This window comes from Falco punctatus, assembly GCF_963210335.1.
Source record: "Falco punctatus genome assembly, chromosome: 8".
In the NCBI taxonomy this organism is placed as follows: Eukaryota; Metazoa; Chordata; class Aves; order Falconiformes; family Falconidae; genus Falco; species Falco punctatus.
Window position 1 is genome coordinate 8,081,185 of NC_137588.1, and position 22,510 is coordinate 8,103,694.

The 22,510-nt window shown below is 44.7% G+C and overlaps 1 protein-coding gene across 10 annotated transcripts in view; it reads left to right on the plus strand.

Annotated features, from left to right (window-relative positions):
• Nucleotides 1-18,230, plus strand: part of AGAP1 (ArfGAP with GTPase domain, ankyrin repeat and PH domain 1) — a 393,739-nt gene extending 375,509 nt beyond the window's left edge. For all 10 annotated transcript variants that reach the window (XM_080399845.1, XM_080399846.1, XM_080399847.1 and 7 more), the window contains 2 exons: nucleotides 15,898-16,153; nucleotides 16,651-18,230. In XM_080399845.1, coding sequence (XP_080255971.1) covers nucleotides 15,898-16,153; nucleotides 16,651-16,854 — 460 coding nt within the window. In that variant the 3' untranslated portion in view covers nucleotides 16,855-18,230. The remainder of the gene's footprint in view (nucleotides 1-15,897; nucleotides 16,154-16,650) is intronic.
• Nucleotides 18,231-22,510: the final 4,280 nt, after the last annotated feature.

Below are 22,510 nucleotides of genomic sequence, written 5' to 3' on the forward strand. Positions count from 1 at the left end.
CCATCACAAGAAGATTGTTGACATGTTATTGCCATCGAAGCCCTGAGTAAGAGAGACTTGTAATTGATAAGAAAGCAGCCTAGCTCTTCAGAGAAGCTCTACGCCTTGCTTTGGAGCAAAAGTTAGTACTTCTACTAGACATCAGTGCGTACAAACTTCAGCAAGTAGCAGCCAGATCACCACGCTAGGAATGCTTCTTCTGGAAAACCTTTCTCAGCTTGACGTCAGTCGTCTCATAGCTGGAAATGCTGCTGCTGGAAGGAACGGTGCCCATGGGGGTCTTCTGTCTTTATCTTGAAAAGGTACTGCTACATAATTTGCCACCCAAAAGCAGAACAACTGCCACTGTGAAGACCTGAATCTGGAATGATCCTCGTTTCCTCATTGAAGAAAGGCAGCATCTGAAATTCCTAAAATAACCATCAGTGTTCTATAGGCAAGCTGGAAAATTAGTTTGTTTTTGCTCTGCAAAAATTAGAATTGCACTTGGTCTTGATCAGCAGATTGCAATCACCCTGTGCTACTTCACCTCTCATCTCACTTGGTTTTGTTTTATATTGAGCAATAAATATCTTAAATCTTCCCAGAGCTATTGCATGTCTTCTGTGGAGACTCATCACAGTCCTGCCAGGCATTCATCAAGGCTTCCAATGAACCACCGCATTTAAGTATTCCTCTGCTCCGTATCAATCAAAACAGTTTACTTGTAACTTTACTTTTTCCTCCTGAAGTAATCAAAATTTGATATTCCACAGATTGCAGAAAATTGTCACTGCTGTATCCTGCACTAATCCATCACATGAAACAGGCATAATTTGGGCATCAGAAGAGTATTAAATGTTTAAATAAGCAAGAGCCAGTCAATGACAGAGTCCATTAACCGCTCCAGATGACAGGGCAGAAAAATGTTTGGATCGCAGGTACGTTGGGAATCACAGCACAGACCTCACAGAGCAATGGGGCATCTACACTCTGCAGCAGGCACAAGGTGTTCTGTGTTCTTCGTGATACTGCTCAAATACTCAAAAGAAATACATAAGCCAACAGAATTTTTAGTTTAAGCTGCCATATGAAGCTCATTCAGCTCTTTGTGGAAGGATAGTCCAGGAGATAGTTAAAGACTTCATCGCTTGCTTGTAGCCTTGTTTTGTTCTGCACAAGCTAGTAATAGCTTTCAGGAGTAGCTTGTGTATTAATTACTAGAGCAGGGGGAAAAGTAATTTTTATCCTGTAGACTCGGGCAGAACATGCTCATTTGCCATCTTCAGTTCTTGAAATAACTGCTCTCATAGTAAATGCAAGGGGCAGGCCCCGTGTGATGGGACTGGTCGGTACAGACGCATGTGTAAGATGTTTCACCTGTTCTGGAGAAGTGCTGGGGGCCTTGAGTCCACCTTAAACTATGAAAGGTGCTGAGGGGACTTCTCACATGCAGCCAGAGGGTGACTGCTCTGTTTCTCTGTGAAACGCCGGTCCCAGCGGATTCAGGAGGAAATTCTCCACGGAGAGGCTGTGGATGCAGGATTTCTTGTGCCTTTATTCTGTGGCAAGGACTCAATCCAAAAGTCATCTTGGTGGAGGAATGGCGGTCTTCTGGTGAGTGTTATGGTCCTCTTGCGATCAGACAAAGCATCAGCAAAGCAGGTGTTGAGTCGTACTGGATCAGCGATATGCTTTGTGTGTACTCACAGCCCTCAGTTCTTCTGTCCTCTCCCGTTTGAGTCCAGTTGCATTTTAAACTGATTTCTCCTTGTGGTAGTAATTACGTGCGTACCATTTCTGTTTGTTTGGCATTGTAAAGCAAGCTCTTTGTTTTCAAGGGGAATAAACACTGTGTGCAACCGATGGGAGTTCTGCAGTGCCAGGGTATGTTGCACCAACGCAGTGGCACATCTTCCCTTCAAAATAAAGAAAGACCTATTGTAATTAGAGTGTAAGCCTTCGTTTGAAAGGGTGACTGGCAAGAGGGAATTATCAAGTCTTGAGACAGTAATTATATCAGCCACTGAAAATAGCAAATCAAGCTGTCCGTACCAATATCCCAGAGGAAGGTGCCCCGGGAGCTGCGGAGAGGGGTTAGATTAGAGCCGCCTGGGTGCGAGCCCTCTGAGCCGCGGAAGGTGCTGATTGTAGTTGTCAGTTTTTCTGCTGTTATAAGCTCTCCTGCTATAAATACAGCCCAGCCACCCTCGTCTTAAAAGGATCCTTAAACCTTCCATTTCTCCCATTCCACCGCGTCAAAAACACAGCGGCTGACAGTCCAAATGTTTGAAATAATTGGATTCTGCATTCTAATTCATCTGTAAAGTATTCGTTGATTAAATTAGCCTAATAGATATTATTTCTTACATGACTGCATAATTTCATCCTGATTGGATCACTATGGCACTAACGAGTCCCCCCATTTACTATTGACTTGAGAATCACAGAAGGCTGGAGATAACTATCGTCTTGTTTTCCTTCTTTTTCTTTCCCAGGCTAAAAGTTAAACTGATTTATACTAAAAGGGCTCCGATGCTCAGTTACAGTTGTATTTCAGTCTTCGAGACCAGTGTTAGAATGAAAAAAATATTGGTTTATATAATCTTGAGCCCTCTTTTATTTACTCAGTGGGTTGTTCTGAAGCAGAAAGATTAACTGACCATTTAAATTCCTTTGGGGGAAAATGGAAATATTTTTCAATAAAATACATTTTATTATCTCATCAAAACAGATAGGCGCATTGCAAATGAACCTCATAAGGACTGCACACATTCAGGGAAATGAAAATACTCCTTTAAAGATAATGTCTCAACGAAAGTGGTTTTAGCCTCTATTAGTAAGATTTTTCTTTGAGCCGCAATTTGAGTGTAACCAAGAGAAAGGAAGAGGAAAACAAAATTATACCCAGTTTCACACTAAATGAGAGCAGATATTTCTTTCCCAAGTCAGAAGGAGCTGCCTTGGAGTCCCGCTCATCTGCCATGAGGACGACAGGCTCGTGCCCCTCCGGCATGTCCACATGCAACCCCTGCCCAACCCAAGGAGCAGACCTCCTCCTGCAGGGGCTGGTGTCATGAAGGGGTTAACAGCACGATTGCTTTTTCCCCTGCCCCAGCGGCTGGAAACAGCTGGTGGGTTTTGTATAGCGCCGGTGAACTGAACAGTCGAAAGAAGTTTTTGGCAAACACTCGGCCTGCCCGGGACAAGAAGAGGTGGGTCAACTCAGGAAACCGTTTTCATGAGCAAACGGGGGAAACAATGACCGCTCAGCAGGAACAGAAGGGAGACCCGCTCCCGCTGAATAGCTCCCCCAAAAAAACCCGCCTCAAAAGGAAGAAGGTCCATTCGCTTCTGGGAATCCAATAAATTGTTTCAGGAAGTGAAAGTCTGTCCAGGCTAATGGAGCCGTGATTGACAGGTGGTTCTCATTACGGCGCCCATCAGGGGACAAAGTGAATTCCAATGTTATTTAAGAGGTTAAGTAGAAATAAGATGCAGGTGACAGCCCAAGGCTTGAGGCATTGCACGCTGCTCTTCCGAAGTATTTATTTTTTGTAAGGAGCCTTCACAAAATTTAAAATGATGGGCAGTTTGGCAAGTGAAATTTGGTCCTACCCTGGCTAAAGATGAGCTTACCTGGCTGCACAGGAGAGGGAGAAGGGATGTGAAGATTCCTTTGGTAATTCTTGCATGAGAAGGTTCCTGTTCCATAACTCCGTGTTACATGGATGTTGCATCTGTCGCAGCGAGGTGAGCTTCCCACGTGGGCTGCCGCATCCCGATGCTCTTGGGCATCCCAGTGCAGGAGGAAGAGAATGAAGCACCGTGAAAGTCTGTGGTGGTTTTGTTCTTCATGGCACAAGCTCAGGAGATCCCACAGCCCTTTTCCTGAGCCCCCACAAGAACATCTTGAGCACTTAGAGCCAAAACAACTATGGTCGTACAACATTGGACTGCTGCTTGTGCCCGTGCTGTGGCGGCTGGCAAGAGAAAATCACAAAGTGTGTAGCTTGATCAGAACAAATTTAAAGTAGTTTTGAATCAAAATATGTGGAGGCCACCTAAGGTTCGTTCAAGTTTCTGGGTGCACTTCTCCAACATCTGAACCTACCTTGAGAAGGAGAAGAAAAGGAAAATGCATTCCCAGTGACTGGGGTCGCCTCGTGTTCCTGACCAGGAGGCATCTTTGTACTGCCATAGGTTACAAAGCTGAAACTAAAGTCTCTTTTTAGCCTTGTTCAGCAGAAAATGAAGACAAGGTTGCTTGGCAAAGCTTCCAAAACACAGTGTTGCTTGTGTAGACTATAAGCACCAAGATGTGGTTTAAGCTGTGACCAGAGGTAGATCTGTACATATGCTGAAGACGCTAAACCATACAGCTATTTATTTCTCTCTGCTTCTGTATTTTTCCTTTTTCTGAATGCCCAAAGAAGCAGCATTGGGTGTCTTAGCCCTTGTGGATGTCACGGGGTGGGAAGCTGAGGGATCTGCTCTGAGGAACAGTATTGATAGAATATTGCATGGTGCATGGTTAGATACAAGGATGTAATTTAACCAAGAAGTTCACGGCTGGCTTGTGAATGACGGTGAAACTCCCAAGTATGACGTGTGTAATAAATCTGGTTCGATGTAGAATTAATGTGGTATTCAGAATGATTATTTACCATTTGGAGTTCAGACACGACTGTGTACGAGAAGTAAATAGCTGTGCACGAGGCATTGGTGAAGGGCACTTCGAGGGGAGAAGAAAAATACCCACTTGCATTGTTTCACAAGTGCATTCCCAGGTAATACTAATGAGAATTGCACTTTAAATGCAGGATTGATTTGTGATGAGATCAGCTCTAAAGAGTACATTTGTGGAATGATAACCTGATTGGTGGTGCTGCCTCTTGAAGGGCTGAAGGGGTCTAATTGGCATATAACGCACTATAAATTTATTAACAGCTTCTGCTTTCCCATTGGCAGACCTTCTCCTGCTAACCACCAGGAAATTACCAATTTTCAGGAGTTAGTCACTCAAGTCGCACTGCGTCTGGGTTTTAAAAAGAAGCCTACATCGCCGCTCTCATAAATCCTGGCTTAGAACTTGTACATCAACGGCCGGCTGGGAGTTGGTCACTTGCGTAGTGGACAACTCCAACACCGTGTGTTTACTATGCAACTTCTATCCTCCTTGGCTTGCTCCTTCTTCCCACCTCCTTGCCGCAAACCCAAGTTGCACAAAGACCATTAGTAGGTAACTAATCAGTTTGGCAGCCCTTGGGCTGCAGCTGCCACAAACCAGAAATTACAATTTTTTGGCAGTTCACGTTCAGGGCTCTGATGGTACTTATTGATACATTCAGCCCTGGGGCATATTGGGCAGAAGAGGACGTACCCGCTATTCATTTCTGTGAGCACAATAGAAATATTCAGGAGCCGATGTAATTATTTCAGTGACTTTGCTTTTAAGATTGAGTCACAAATTAGAGAATAATATTCACATGTTTCTTCTAATTGATAACAGGTATAGGGATATTTTATCTTTTTCAAATGATTTCCAAATGTGTCCTGAAGAGGGATTTGCAGGGAGGTGGCTGAGAGAGGGCACTTTAGGCACTAAGAGCGCTTGGGCAAGGGACTGTAATTCTTTAATTCTGGCTTCAATTCTGGCACACGGCATTGAAATCCCTGCACACCTCTCTCCGGAGGTGCTCTCAAAGTGGAACTTGCTGTCACTTTTGGCAGGCGTCTCCGGTGCAGATTTTCTTTGCTGTCAGGTTTTATGTGGGTTTCCCACTGTTAAGCACCAACCGTATGGCTTGTAAATCATAAAAGCCTAAAGGTTTGCAAGTGATTAATAGGCAGAGGTGCACAATTAGAAATGCCTCAGCAGTACTTGAGCAGCACTCGAGTGTCTTTTGAAAGCTGAGTCCATTTCTAATCTCGCCTTTCGGGGCACATTTGGGCAAGCCCAATGTTACGTGTTGTGTTGTTGAAAATGCACGAACAAAACTAACAGCTGAGGTTTCATTTCTTAGGTGTAGAGGAAACCTCGTGGATTTCTGTGGATGTTATCTGCTGAGGATTTCTCAAGTCTTTTTCTGTTTTTAGTCTTAGTTACTCAAGTCAATTCTTCACCTCTCTTGCTTTTTCAGAGATGTGAGCTGATGTACTAACAGCCTTTTTTAATCTAATTATCATTTGTGGGCTTAGAAAGGCAGCAAACACCTTCAGCCCACTGAAGCTGAGGTAGGGGGAAGTCCCATCGCTCGGTGAAGGGAGGGAATACCTCGGGAGGTCTAACTTGCCAAGACAGGCATCATCTTTGCCAAATAAGAACAGTCATTAAAAAAATGCAGCTAATGGAAGAGTCTGATGACATTAACAAATTCTGTCGAGTCCTTAGCATCAGTGAGATGGAAGAGGCAGCCAAAGCAGCTGAAGAAGTAACCGTTAGGGGTGGCGCAGTGGAACAGGCAGAGGTGTGTTGGTGGAGAAGGGAGGATGTGTCGGGGAGGAAGAGGAGGGTATGGGGTATATTGGAATTGTTGACGGGGAGATGCTGGAAAGTGAGGGGTGCGAAGGGGAGCGTTCCAAGTCACTAGGGAAGAGCTGGGCCGAGGTCCCTGCAGCATCTGAAGAAGGTGGGTCCCAGAAGTGCTGCCCGCAGGGATGGTCCGGCTGCTTCTCAGCCCTCTAGGCCTTCAGCTGCAAACACGCCTGCCTTCCACTACTGACTTGTGCAGAGCCAGCATTTGTTTTTATTTCCTCACTGCTCCAAATGTGTTTTTCTTCACAGTCTATGCTCAAATACAATGTTTATTACTTGTATTTTCTCTTTTATGTCTTAGATAAATTCAGTGTAATGTTGGGAGGGGGTGGGTTCCAAATACTCCAAAGAGTATAATCTTACTGCTTCTGCTGGAATTAAGATAATATTAAAGCCCCCTGAAAGGACTTTCATTTTTCCTGGTAAACCGAACGATAGGAGTTACTGGTAACAAAGGATCAGCGCTTTGTGAAGCATTGTAATTAGACTGTCCTCTTCCAGGTCCTGATCCTCGGGTAAAGATTGTGTTCCCCTTCTGCAGCCCACAACGTATTTTTTTCCATTTTGGATCATTGAAGCCTCCTTTGTGCGCTAAGCAAGCTTTCATTTGAGATCTCCTTAATGTCTGTGCTGCAAGTTTGTCAGCCCTTTGGGTAGACCTTGGAGGGTTCTTTCCCCCTCTCTCATTATTTATAAGGCATTGGTGCACACATAGTTATGCTACTTCTCCACTTTACAGCATTACGAGCAGAGGAAAAGCTCCATTTCTCTTCTCTCATCTGTTTATGATGTGATACGTTCCAAAGCAGATCACATCAGCGACTGTTATGGTATCCTTAATGCGCTGTGATAGTCGCATCACGGGAGGAGCCACTGGAAAGCACATCGCTGATGTACGTCCCTGTTACATGCCACATTACTCAGGGTCTGTGGGAACCTCACTTGGCTACCTCGCTCCATCTCTCACCTGGCACAGATTATTGAGATTTATGCATTGAAATATTTGTATGTCACGCGCGCGCACACGCACACACACCCTTCGAGTACTGTACAGCAGCTTCCTTTAATATGAATATGGAAGCAGAAGCCTGGTTGGGGGTGAAAATTGCCAGATTTTTAGACACCAATAACCAAGATAACAGACTACCTTCATTTCCACAGAACATTTCCTAATAGTTCATTTTCAGTTCCGTTATCTGTTGAAAACTACTGCCACATTTTGTGTGAAAGTTGATTTCAAATGGAATTTTCATACCTTTCCTTAAAAACAGGGGGGAAAGCATGTAATGATTTTGTGAGCTATATTTAAAATACTATTGCATTAAGTATAGCCTTCCTATAGGAGACAATTAGTGTTAACAAATTGCAAATTAATGCAATCTTCTAACCTGAGTGACTGTATATCAAATTGTAAATTGAAATTTCCGGTCTGTGTTTAGGTACCGGCACAATGCAATTTGATTTATACACTTAAGACATCAGGTTAAGTATGGTTGCACATGAATAATGAAATGCATTAGATACATCTTTGCAATTACTAATCTTTGCAGATACACATATATATATATATATATATATTTACTGCAAACAAGCAAGAAGCAAATATACTCCTTGGTCTTAGTATTTCCATGCAACTGTTGTAGAGCAGCTTTGAGCTTCTTTTAGTATGTAAAATAATATTTTTAGTATGTATGAGTGTTGAGGTTGACTACCCAAGAAATGGAAGCAGTCCATGTATGTATCTAGAACCATACAGTGATAACTCACTTATTAGCCTTTCTTCTTTTTTTCTTTTTTCTTCTTATTTTTTTTTTGGTAGCCAAAACAGTGATGTGTTTTGGTTTAAATTTCACGTGGCTGCTTATATGCTTGTACATCAGTATCTAGGTGAAAGGAATCAGATCATGAGCTCTATTGAGTTTTTCTGTTGGTCGGCAGAGGGTGGGTGGCAGGCAGTAGTCATTCATGGCTGCTGGATTCCACATTCTCATAAGGTCTGTCCTCACATTTAGCAAAAGCCCATCTTCCTCCACTGTTCGCAGTGGTTTTTTAATTGCTTTCCCCAAGCTAACTGTTTAAAATCCTTAGAGGTCTCCATTGTTAAGGTTTTTTCCTCCTAAATGTTGCTGCCAATGCTGCTTAAAAAAAAATCTGGGGCTTTTGTAGTTAGTGGAAACATACAATTTATGGCATTCTTAAAGCTTTTTGTTAAATCTCTAGGGACTGTTTTCATTTCACATAGTTGTACGTAACAAAAAAAGCTTGGATTTGTATTGAGAAAAGACTTAACCAGCTTGCAGGGCTTACAGTTGTCACACTTACAATCTTTTTCCTCAACTTAATAAGCCTTTTCCTAGTATCTGCAGTATTCCCTGCCTTTGTATGTCACATAGCTTTTACTTTATATGGAGTAAACCTCAGGTGTGATATATTTTATCAAGTATACCTTAAAAATTACTAGATTGAGTGTTGTGCAATGAAAACATAAGCTTGCTGCAATTTTGTGTGATATATCAGAGTCCACAATTGCAGGATATTTATCTAAAAAGCCTGAAGTCAGTAAACCTTGATGTCTCAGCCAGGCTGGTAATTAATGTTGTGCAGTAATAAATCCTGCAGGTGTCTTAACACCTAAGGGAGAGCTGCTGGTTACTCCGTGGCATCACTGGAAGGCTAACCTAGAAGTACAGAAATATTAGCCCTGCGTAGGGGGGTGCTGTCTGAGGAGAAGGTAAAGAAAGTGGAGAAGCTCCGCTGAATCCAAATTACGATTATACTAGTAAGTGTCGTGCAAGACATGATTAATTTGAGAAGCACATGCAGTTCTGCATGTCTGAGTGATCTCTGTCCGTCATGCACAGTAGGGCTGGTTTTTTACCTTAAACACACAGCTATAAAAGGAAAACTAGAAAATGTAGTAGAGCTAATGGTGGAGAAGATCCTGACCCGCGGGCTTCAGAAAGCAGCTCCCTGACAGCGCAAGGGGCTTCGGACATGCTCCTGATGGGAAACCATCTTTATTCGTGACTTTGGGGGCTGGTGTTGTGGTTTGGTTGCTTGAATAGGTCTGTCTGATGGTAGGAGAAGTAACTTGAATTTGGCATACTTTCATGGCACTGAATCGTCTCTCTCTGTCTCTCCTTGCTAGCGGACAAAACCGTGCAGGTTTGTTAGTGCGTTGAACACAGTCCTCAGCCAGATAATTCCCTGGCAAAGACAGTCATTAAATCACTTCCAGGCTGGGTCACTCCGCCGCTTGCCTGGGAGAGTCCTGGTCCGGAGTCCAAGACCAGACATGGGTTGGCTTATCTACGGCTTTCCTATAGGGCTGGTCTTCATCCGTCAGGGATGTGTAACTTGTAAGAAGTAATAAGCTTAATAGGTTGACTTTATTTAATTATTAATGATCCCTTTCTGTCCTTACAGCTCATAAAACACCCTGTAGGTTGGCAAAACACTCATAATATTGATCAGGAGCCAGAGAGATATTTATTTCCTCTTTGCCCCAGCACACATAAATCTTGGTCCTTTTCCTCGGCAGGCGGGATTTACAGTGGCCTGTTTCGTAAAAGCTTTTCGTAATTAAGGAATAAATACCCATCGGTCTTTGTTTGCTGTCTGGAGCCCTCTTGTTTGCCAGGGACCTATATATCCCCGGTGGGCTTGTGCGCCTTCTCCCTTAGCAACGCAGCCGGGGAGAGAAGGCATGCATGCTAGGAAGCAGTCAACTGCTAAGCACTTACTTTGCAATAGAGTGGGGTCTTCTCCTGCAGAGAGAGGAAGCCCCTGTGTTTTCTCAGCATATTGTTTCCAGCTCCTCTTCCATGCCTCTCCTCCCAGTTCCTGCTTTGCTTGGGGCAGGAAGACACTTTGGAAATTCCTTGCTGCTAGCCCTTTCTTCTTGCCTTCTCTTCTTCTCCCCCCTTTGCTAGTTGCAATTAAAAACATCGTGAACCTTTCCCAACATTTCAATCCTGTCTCCCCCCCCACTCCCCCGATGTTTCTCCTTTACCCATCCCAACGTTGCATCGCCAGCTCTCCAAAGCGATGTGGTTTATCGGATGCGTGCAGGGTCGCCACGGTGGGGTTTGTTTAAACAGCAAGCCCCAGCACAGCCAGCTGCCCAGCACTGGCCATTAGGTGATGCACGCTGGACCACAAAGCTAATGACACTACTCAGGGACTCTCCGGGAGTTTGGGAGGTACAGGGGGTTTGATTTACTTCATTTTCCTGGAAAAGACGCATTAACCTTGTCGGCTGGCCAACAGGAGAGAAAATTTGGTAAGGCTCTTGGTGAGCTGGCCAGGTTATTACTGTTAAATGGTTGTACTTCAGTGAGCGACCACAAATGGCAACGCATGGGCACGGCACCTGCATGGCAATGCTGGAGAGACCATTTAGAGGCCTCCTCAGGTACAGAATTATTTTATTTAGGAAAGGAGAGGAAAAGATAAAAAATTTCAAGAGCTTTTTAGTGTTGTCAGAGGTACGGAGGATAAAACTTCACTTCACAATGCCTGCACCAAGCCTGCTTGGCATTTCTGATGGTGAGAACCAATGCTCTGCCATGGTGAATACCTGCTGTCAATTGCGATTTTAATGCAATCTTTCAAAATTTCGTTGAGCCTTTTAAGAAATGATGAGCAATTTTAGATAACGAGCAAGTGACACAAAATTTTTGTCATCCTTGTTATCACTTCGGTAAGAGCAAGACTGCACTTGCGCTGGAGCTGTTGAATTTTGATGGCAAGTTCTCAGGCTCTCCATCCCGCATGGTGTTGCCTACACAATCAGTTCTGAGTTGCCATATGAACACGGCTTTTATTTCCACCTTGCACATCCTTTTCGTGTTTGCCTTTCATGCCTCTCTGCCGGGTGTATGTGAGGAACAAATGAAGTTGAAGGCATAGGTGAGCGGGAGCGAGGAGGAGGAGGATGGAGGGTCAGTACCAGTGGTGCAAGGCTTCTGCTCCAATCTGCCAGGTGTAAAACCTCACGTGTTTAAGAGAGGTGGAAGAGCCACATGATGCACTTTACAGGGCCGAGCTGTGTAGGAAGTGGGCTCCTAAATGAACATCTCTGGTGCAAATCCACAAGTGGGGAATGCAGGGTAGCTCCTGGAGCAAAGCTGTGCTCTAAGCAAATCTGCTTTTTGCATGCTTTCATGCTACCTAGTTAGCCCTTCCCCCTTACAGTGCCTGGTATTTATGTTTCCAGATAATAATGATGTGATGTGGCTGGCAGAGTAATTTAAATAATTGGACATTATCTTGAGAAGCAAGCACCTAATTAGATCAAAATAAACTGGGAACTGAAATTTTCATCTGTTTCTAATAACCCTTTACCTACATACAGTATTGCTGCCATGGCAGAGGTTTCATTATTCACACCACTGTGTGTAACTCAGGGTTCACTAGTGGTGGAGACTCCTGCAGGAGCAAAGAGCTTGGTGGTATTTTTTGGCCAAGGCTTCGTGGCTCGTTCCTCTCCTGGTGCTGCAGAGTACCTTGCAGTGTTACTCTGGTGTATTTGGCCCATGTATAACCAGTGAGGTTTGAAGTTTCTATCAGCAGTCTGGGTTCGAATGCATACCTTCAGAGATAAAAGCCTCAAAGCAAGTCTGATCTTACTTTTTTTTTTTTTTTCTTTCTCTTAAGTTTATCTAGAAGTTTTATAATCTATTAATTCCTTGCTGCATATGCGTTGAAAAAAATCATGGCTAGCATGATCACTGAAGAGAAGTCATTTTAGAACATGAGGAACATCCTCACACATTCTCCAGCACTAGGTATCATTGGGACCATTTAATCTGGTCCCGAGAAAAGGACTCTGCTGGATTTTAGAAGTTCAGTAGAAGAATCTTACTTTGGCTTTGACAACTACGACTGAAAGTCTCTGGTATCGAGGTGGTCGTTTAGAGTGGAAGCTACAACTTTGCAGCTATGGGAAGAAAAGGAGGGAAATATTTACTAGCCCATGTATGTTTCCTTTATTTTTAGGGATTGGTTCGGTGTCTTTCTCCTGATTAGTTGCTCTTCCTCACATTTCCTTGTACTCTTATCCAGTTGATTTATTTAAAGGTATGTCAGTGCTGGCTGAAATGAAACACTGTGCCTCCTCTTCCTGCTTATTGCTGACCGCTCCAATAATTCATTTTTTAGCTCATTAGCTAACAGGGGATGTGAACAGTGGTCCTCCAGGGAACCGCAATGAGGTTAAGTGATCTACTGCTGACAACTCTGCTCTTGGACTGGCCTTCCTTGGGGGAAATGAAACCTCAACCAAGACAAGCTGTGGATCCCAGAAGTGAAATTGGGGCATCAGAGCAACAATTACAGTATTTATGTCTTGTTGTCGGGATTTCTGAGATGAATGCGAGCAGCGGAGCTTAAGCTGTCTTCCAGGAAAGTCCCCAAGACTTCCCATTCAAAACAAAATGATTTTATGCCAGAGATGTAGGGAGGACGTCTGTGGACGTTGCCTTTCTAGATACTGATGGAAAAACAGTCCCTCTACATTTTGGCTGACCATGAGGCGTGGGCCAGCATGCTTTTTTCCTCCTGCTTCTCTAATAGTTTTGCTTTCTACCAGGAAATCCAACTGAGGTATCTTTCATGTGCCCAGGTGAGTAAGACCTAAAGCTCACTCGGTGGCCGATGTCAGGGACGTGCTGCCCCCAAATGTCTGAGGCTTTTAAAACACCTGTATTTTTGTTTGTAGCGCTTGCTGTGTTCCCACCACAACCCTTCTTGTGACTCCAAAAGTAGAACTGGGCCTTAAAGGATTGAGCCTTCTGGTGCCCTACATAGTCAAGAAAATTTAGGTGGGTTTTCTGAAAAAGAAAACTGAAGTGAGGTAAAATAACCACAGGCAAAGGTTGAATTTTTAGGTGAGCGTAGCCCAGTAGCCCAGCCTGCTGCCGGCTGCAGGGTCCTGCTCTGGCCAGCCACCCCAGTGAGCATCTCCTGAGGGACCCGAGGTCTCCTTAGCTGCTTCCCGGTTCTGCATCAGGTTTCCTCTGGTTAAGGGATGAATCCTGACCACAACATACAGTCAGCATTAATGCAAAGCAGTTATGGGTTACTTGATCTTACTGCAGGAGAGTGCCTTAAGGAAGGACTGTTTGCATCCTCTCCATCACTAACGCAGGTGGCAGCGTGCTCCCCTTCCTGCTAGGTTCATTTCTAAAGGGGCTTTCTGTTCTTTTCCCAGCCTTTTGAGACAATAGGATAAATCTGAGCAGGATTGGGTAGTTGGTGACTATCCTGCTCTCTTGCAGCAGGATTGCTTTTGTGCTGCTCCCATGCGATTGCACAGCAAATGTGAAATTCATGCCAATACGTTTGTAAACCAGCAGCTCTGAAAGCCTCCGCCTGAACTTGGCAATTATTGTCTTTGTTTCGGTATGCTTCATAGCATCACCATTACAGTTTTAAGGTGAATTGTGATTAGATATGGGAGACTCGTGTATAACAGCTTGTTTTCTAAACAGAAGGGAACTTCTCTTCAAGCCAGGCCAATCGCAGCAACCAATGCTCTGACAGGAGCCAGAAGTTACTATCACCCAAAAGATGTTGTGGGGGGAAGGGGGGGGGGGGGGGGGATTCATTTGCAAGTTCTTGACTAGGCTAAAAAAGTTTTATCGGTTACATGTCTGAGGTGTATTTTGCCTTTAGGATGTATGGGCATATGAGAAATAAATTCCCTAATCCCTGATGTGTGCCACTGTTGTAGAACAGCACAGGTTGAATCACTTCATTTTTCAGTCTGGCACGTTTTAAATGTGTAGTGGATATATTGGTTATACTCTCAATAGCTCTAGACATGTTTAAAAAACATAGGAGGTGTTTGGTAAACATTCTTGATACTCTAGGTGGATACTGGAAGTAGAACTGTTACAGTGTTGCAAGTATGCCTGTTTGATTGTAAATAATTGTATGTTACTTTATCCTCCTCATGGCACTGGTTCTGGTTTGGTTTTTTACCTTAAAAATACAAATTAAAAATAATAATAATTAAAGATGCAGTAGTAACAGAAGTCCTTTTCTTCCTCCTCCTCTCCATCTGGAATACCTGAAATGATACTCTGCTTATCAGATCCTGCCATCAAAGGTTAATTTGCAGCTCCCCAAATGTTTTTTTGGTGTGTCTTTCAGCTTGCAGGAGTCATCCAAAGGTTTGACTTAAACGAAGCACTCTTTGTGTTAATTTTCTGTTTGCACTTTTTTTCTGACAAAAAAAGCCCTGGACCTGTTTGTAGGGTAAATTGTGGTCAGGGCAGAGAAGCACATGCTTTGGGAAGCTGTGCCTGAAAGCATCCAGGCAGGTCAAAGCAAGGTCACTCCACATGTACCAGGAAATGATGCAAAACTAATCCAGATTTGCTGTTGGAAGGATCTGTTTACATAAGTATTTAAAAACAGATTAGGGCTAACCTGACACTAGATTACTGGGAGTAGTGTAAACATGGCTGAAAGGCGTAAACACAGCTTTGCCTTTTGTACTAGGGTGCAGAAAATCTGTCACCAGTAACCGGTCGCCTGGCTTAGGTGGTGCATATATTTTTCGCAGGCTGAACAGATTACCTGAGGTACCTCTAAATGGGACTTTGTCTGGGGCTAGATCTCTTAGATCATTTAATTGTATGGTAATTTTTTTAATGGAGAGTTGAGGGACTTGTTTGTAGTCCTTGTTCTCCTGAAACCTAATAGCACCCAGAAAGCTTTTGATCGTTCTTTGACGTATCAGGAGGAAGTGGTGCTTCAAAGTCTGGTTTTGGTGGTTTGCGTTTTGAAAAAACAAACACAGGAACCAACCAATGCCTTTTCCATTGGAAACTACTCCACTTGTAGAAGGAAAAAGCACCCCCTGCAAGCAAGGCTGCGTCTTTCAGGGCTTGCTTTTCTGTCTGAAATCTAAGCCCAGGTGCTTGGTTACTTCGGGGCTTAGAGACGGAAATTTGGTCCATTTTCTTGTACCAGTTTTGCAACATAACCTTCATGTGGAGCTAGGCTGCCTGTTTTGCCTTTGGTCTCCGTGATGGCGAGGGCTCTTGCACTGACCTCTTTGCCAGCCCTCAGGGCAGCCCAGGGTTTTTTAAGACCTCCTGGCTCTTGTGATCTTATGACCCCATGGGCATGGCACCCACCGAGGGGGATCTCAGGTGCTGTATTAATATGGCTCAGTGACAGTGAGGTGAGGGACACAAATATTGCTGCAAATATAAGGTGTGGGTGTACTGTTGCTTTCATGACAAAATTTTGAAGGGGAAATAATTTTCCTGTTAGCTGCTGTTTGCTGGCATCCTGGTAGCTGAACTGCCGCCGTTTGGAGGCAGCGAAGCCAGGTTAGAGTGACCTGTCTCCTTTGGCTTCTCTAGGGAAGAAAAAGAGCTCTGGATACGTGCGAAATATGAGCAGAAGCTCTTCCTTGCCCCGCTGCAGTGCCTGGAGCTTTCTCTGGGCCAGCATCTCCTGAGGGCTACAGCCGAGGAGGACTTGCGGACAGTCATCCTGCTCCTTGCCCACGGGACTCGGGAAGAGGTGAACGAGACCTGCGGAGACGGTGATGGGCGCACTGCCCTCCACTTGGCGTGCAGGAAAGGAAACGTGGTGTTAGTGCAGCTCCTGATTTGGGTAAGTACTTGGTGCCGGGGGGGGGCGGGGCTGGCTGGGTTGGCTTTGGCTGGGCTGTGACCCCCAGCAGGACCTCCCAGGCCCACTGCTGAGGGTTCCACAAAGAGTTTGCTGATGTCCTGAGTCCAGACATTCCTTCCGGCATGCTCTCAAAAGAGAGCACCATGATAAAAAAGTGTGTTTCTGCCTGTCTGCTGCTTGATGGAAAATAAAGGAGAGCGTAGGACATGAGGAAGGAGAGATTCCCCAAGCACCTGTTTGAAACGCTGCCGTGGCAAATTTTGTTCCACACATGAGACTCTCTCCTCGCAGCAACCTTTGCATATGTGACCGAGTGCTGCTGCGCTCACGTTCTCAGGCGGCTGTCCTACCCCTCCCTCTTCCCCCTCTCCCCCACCCTCGCTTAAGCTCAAACAGCTCGGTCCCAAATCCGTTCCCTCCGTTTTCACGCTCTCTTGGCACTGCGCCTTCCAACACCGCATCTCTTCTTCCTGCAGTACGGCGTCAACATGATGGCGCGTGATGCCCACGGGAACACGGCGCTGGCCTACGCCCGGCAGGCCTCCAGCCAGGAGTGCATCGACGTTCTCCTGCAGTACGGCTGCCCCGACGAGCGCTTCGTCCTCATGGCCACTCCAAACCTGTCCAGGAAGAACAATAACCGGAACAACAGCAGCGGAAGGATGCCCACCATCATCTGAGGAGCTCACTCGTGTATTCGCTGACCTGAATTACATCCGCAGCCTCATATTCCTCCATCCCCATCACAGCTCTGCTCTGTGAGTCTGGTAACTCTCCTTTTCCCTTTTCCCTTCGGTACATCCCTGTCCCATCCGGAAACGGCGCGTCTGGAGAGCGCGAGGGGATGAGAAGGAGCAAAAGGGGCTGCAGAGAAAGCAGTTGTTTCAGTGACAGCTCTCGAACGAATGGAAACAAGTGGGCGAGAGCGCGTGGGTCGAGCAGGACGCACCGCGCGTGGCACCGGGACCATGGGAGAGCGGTCGTCCCCGGGGGGGGATGCAGGCTTCCCGAGCGTGGAGGGAAGGGGCGGAGGGAGAGGCGAGCGAGAGGAGAAGGAAGGAGAGATGGTGACTTTCCATAATTGACAGTTAAGCACATCAGTACATTTCACCTCTACCAAACACGACGCCTGGATTTCATTCTCTTCTCTGAAGAGCTTGACGGCATAAATCAGAAGCAAGCACAGAGTTTGTCAGGTTTGAAGCTCCTATGATGGTATGTGTCAAATCAGTTGTAGCTAATCTGTCCGGGGAGAATACTGGCTTCATTACACTTGTATAGTTGAGTTCTTCCAGCATTACCGCTGTTTAATAGAACATGATTAGTCATCACGGAGAAAAAAGCATATTAGCTGAGGAGGTAGTTACATGGCACGCTTCGGTGATTGCTTGGATGTGATTGCAATATTCTTAGAAGCATCATATTATCTCAGACATGTTCTTTCAAGCCCTTGGAGCCCTCCTTTCTAAATTCACTGTCATAATTTAGTATCTGTTTAATTTTTCAGTCCAAAGAGAGGAAATGAGTTGCTGAGTGTTATTTGACTGCAGTCTCCTTGGTGTAAAAACAAAATGGAAAAAATAAATAAGAGTAACTATGAAACACAAAAAGGAATAATGAGTACCGCTAAGGAAAAACATTTCAAGTACTTTTAGTGAAATTAATAAACGCATTAAAGGCTAATATTTTTTCAGCCAGCAGAAATAGGTTCTGTCATTTTGCCAAGGTAAATGTCTTGAGTTTTTGGTCACTCCTGTGATGCATTGCCTAACTTATACAGATTTTTGTATTGTGTCTCTAGATTATATGTATGTAAAATCTATTTGAATAAAAAAACCATAAATATGCATTGATATTTTTTTTTGTACAGAAAATGACATCTCTGTTTAATTTATAAACTGTAATGGATGTGAACTGAATAACGTGCAACTAGTTAGGATCTGTGCATTACAGATCAGTGTACATTGACAATATTCCCAGCAGTGAACTCTTGTTTCCATCGCAAACCTTTGAGGAACATATCAGAAAGAGATTATGGCACGTTTGGCCTGGGGGGGGGGGAAAAAGCGTACGAGATTTTTTAGGAAGGAAAAAGAGGCTGTTTCTCAGCGCTGTAAATATATTTTACTCCAGAAATCACGAAGCTTTCACAAGCCAAGACAAAAAGCCCTAGCCTGGCTGTGGGAAGATCAGATTTGATTAAGTTCAGAATTGATAGCCTTCACCGTGGCGGGCAGGGCATGGCTGCGCTTGACTCCCAACTTGGCTGCTTTCTGGAAGAAAAATGGCTTGTGAAAGTAGCCTGGACAGTTCATTTGAATTCCAAGTTTTAATACTTGATTTGATTATTTTGGTATTACTGGGCAGATCCCAGCTTCTTCTGTTTTCAACGAAGTAGGGTTCTGGCATGAGGGGAAACAGGCTGTATGGTTTTTGGCAGGCAGAAAAGTGATTTTTTTTTAAGTGGCATATGGCAATGTGAAGATGGGGGAAGGGTACATCACGGGGAAAGTTGAAAACTCAACTGAATTCGATGGCAAAGGAGCAATTATGTGAAGGCAGTGAGGTGCACACAGCATAGTAATTTGCAAATGTACCTGCTGGTATGTATTTCCCAAGCCTTCAGTGGTGCTCTTCCTTGGGGCTCTGGATTTCATTTAGCATACAAATGGTGGAGCGTAGCAGTTGCTAAATAAACTGTATGTGGACAAAGTGTGAAGGAAAAAATGTAATCTGGTTATCTTAAGGGAAAAAAGATCAGAAAATGACGGGTTTAGTGTAAAATCATCAAATCGTGGAAGAAAAGCGATCCTCGGGTGGAAGCACGAGTATATTGACCAGCTTTTCCTCTTTGGTGGTGTTCTCATTTTGTACTTTGTTACTGTATAGATCTTTGACTGTTTGGGGGCAGGAGATCTTTCTTCAACCAGCCTAGGCCGGCTGCATCAGAGTAAGGCCACAGCTGGTTCTCTTCGTACTGGGATAACTTTAATTTTATGGGGTTTTTTTAACTGAGAAGGGTGTCTGTTGTAATTGCTGATTCTCCGTCATTCCCACGCAGCTCCCTGATCTTTGGTACTTACGGGTGGTCCTTGGGCGGCGGGACAGCCCATCTGATGTGCAGCTGAAGGGGATGCTGTGAAGCCCGCTGTGTTTGGTGCTCACGAGCTTTACACCCCTGGGGGGGGGACACAGCGGGGATCCAGGAGTCACGGCTCATGGTCCCAGAGGTGCTATAGCTGCCTGCCGTTCCCCTGGGAGCATCGCGGGCATTTGTATCCAAAAACCAAGTCCAATGTTTCAAAACTGTTTTAGGTAATTTGCCGCTGTTAAGTTCTCAACGTGTGTTCCGTTTCAGGGCTGGTTTTTCCTAATTGAAAATATTTTCTGTACATAATTTAAAGCTCTCTTTGGGCCACCTTCCTCTTAGAAAACTGAGAGTGATGTTTGAGAAACAAGGGCAACCAGGCTGTCATGCAGATTTCAGGTAGAAGAATTATGCGCTTCTTTCAGTAAGATTTTCTGAAGGCAAACCTTGAAAAAACACGGAATATTTTTAGGAGAGAAAATTCCACTGTATTATAGGAAAAGTGACGTATCCAGGCTAGCCAACTGATAACCTCATATTTTAATTAAGCAGTAACACAGTTGCTTTTGACCTAACAGTTTTCCTTTGGAGGTGTAAGCACTGGCAGTAACTGTGTTGAAGCAGCATAGGCTGTGTGATGGCTTCCCCAAACGTGGGGGTCTGCAGGGAGGGTGCCCGGTGGTGCACGCAGCAGCAATCCCTTTGAAAGACAGGTCACCCAGCACCATCTCTCCGAGTCAGGAGACGCCTTCCCTGGCCCTCCAGCTGGCGATGCTCCAGCCATGGGGGAATAGATGGAGGGTCTGTGCCTTGTGGGGCGTTGGCCACAGCATCCCCTGTTCAAATGGGTTTGGTAGGATGGCTGTGAGAAGTTGTGTGGCACCTCCTGAGGTAGTGGGACAGGCCACCTGGTAAGGAATTCCGTCCAGCAGGGACTCCATCCCCTTCTTGCATGGTCCAGGAGAGGACAAGAGAGCCCTTCCCTCCACAGCCCAGAGCGAGGATGAAGTTCTCTATGGCTGGAGCATGGTGGGGCTGGGCTTGCTGAGCCGAGGTCTCTGGGCTCTGCGTGCTTTTCAGGGCATGCGTTCGCACTTTGCAAAGGATGTTCTTGAAGCCATCCGGGTGCGGAAACAGGCAATACATTCCGACACTTGGAGAGCCTGCAGGAATCATTCCCCTTGCTTTCACTCCGTTAACCCATCCGTTTTCTGGTTTTCGTCTACGTTTAGCCCCTCTCGTTGCTTTTATGGAACCCACTTGCCAAGCTGTTTACGCCCTTTGAGCGTGTCATGAGCGAATTAAAAACAAATTGAGATCCAGTCCATAAGAAATCCCAGAAGAAACATGTTAGCTAAAGCTGTTTGCTCCAAAAATGGAGTCCGTGGCTGTGGGTTTTGTTGCGTCCCCCGTTTAACCCTTTTCATCATCCCAGATACCTTTAAATCCCCCTTCCTCTGCACTTTATCCACGATGACTAAAACACTAGAAGCGAGTCAGCTGTTGCTATTAACATCAGCACTTTCCTTCTATTTATTTTAAGCTAATTGCTGTTGAACAGTGGAGATGAGTTGGATGTGTCTTATCTGGCATCTGAACCGTGATATTCCCGGACTTGAGGAGGGGTTGCTTCTCCTCGTTCTTGATGAAGATATAAGATCTAACCTTGGGAAAACTTGGGGTCCTGCCAGTGCAGAGATGAGGCCAAGGGCTCCCGCTACTAGATTTCCAATTTCATTGCTAAAAGGGAGCAGAAGAGAAGCTTTTTTTGGAGAACCTTGGTACGTTCTGAGCTAAGAGCTGCTTGGAAAGCCAGGTGAGCTCCTGGAAGGTAGAGAGGATTTTCAAGCATTTGGGCGTAGTGTATGACATCTGTGTAAACATTAATATTGTTTAATTTGCCATCTTTTCCCTTTTTCCTTAAATTATGTGTGTTAGTGCGAAAAAAGCTTTAGCTGCACTTGGAGATTTCCCTTGGCCAGAAGAAGCTGAGTAACTTAGGGAGAGGAGTAGAGGTGGGAATGCAGATACGGACTTAGAAATGATCTCCGGCACTGTAATGTAGTATAATTAGATTATATGGGGTTTGGATAGCTTCATCTTTTATATTTGTATGGAGATCGGGAAAAATGAAGTAATTTGTAGTTTCTAGTATAAAGTAGTAATAGTGGAGACAAGCACAGATTTCACAAGGGGGTCCTGAAGGGGCCCTTTCCAAACGTCTCGGGGAGCTGCGTTTGCACCTTAACAGGGAACAAGTGGTCATTGTCGCTGAAGGGACTCATGGTAAAGGAGGACGGCGTTGGAGACCAAACCTGGCGCAGCTTGGCTGCGTAGGAGACAACTTGCCCATCCACATCTCATCGTCAAGCATCTTCACTTCCCCTCCAGTGACTGCTGCAATGGTTCGTATGTGGGATCTCTGGCTATTAGTCTTGGATCCTCATTTCAACATCTTCCATTCTTGGTGATTTGTGAGTAACATTTATTGCGTAGAAAACCTTTTTTGGATGTTCTTGTGTTTGCTGCATAGCAGGGGGAAAAAAAAAAAAAAACCGCTCCAGATTAAAGTTCTTTTCAAGGTATAAAAACACTAAACTACCCCAAGTTAAAAGGTTCTGCAATGAGTTTTGATTTCTCAAAATCTAAGCTACAAAAAGAAGGTTGGTTTTAATGGGTTTATTAGAAAATAATCTCCTTTTTTGAAAAAATATAGAAGTAATCGAGCAAAATATCTAATGCCTGTAGGTAGGTAGACTTGTTGTATTACGATATTCTAGGTTTTGTTCTGGTGTTTGCCGTGGGACAGTTTTTCGAGTAAATAACACGTGATCTTATCCTGTGACAATTTACCTTGATTTGACTGAATCTGTCTCACGTTTTAAAGGGAGGTTCAAAGGGGTTTGGCCAAGATTTTCAGGAGCTGTGAATAGTTCGTGTTTTGAGAGGAGGGTTGCATGATTTCTGAAAACAAAAGGTTGTTCTGGTTTTTTTGTAGAGCCATCTTAAGCCCCAGATCACTGGGCATGCTTCTGGTCATCTTGGCCCCTGCGTTTCATTTCAGGGTGACAGCAATATGTGGGTGAATTAACTCACATCGTTTACTGCTGTCCCCTGAATGTTCGGGGTGGGGGGGACAGGGAGGTCTTTTGCTTGTGAGCGGATGAAATGAAAATGTCTTTGTGCATTTCAACAGTTTTAGCCTCTTCATCTCTGTATGTCTGCCCATTTCCCAAATCCCTGTGGCA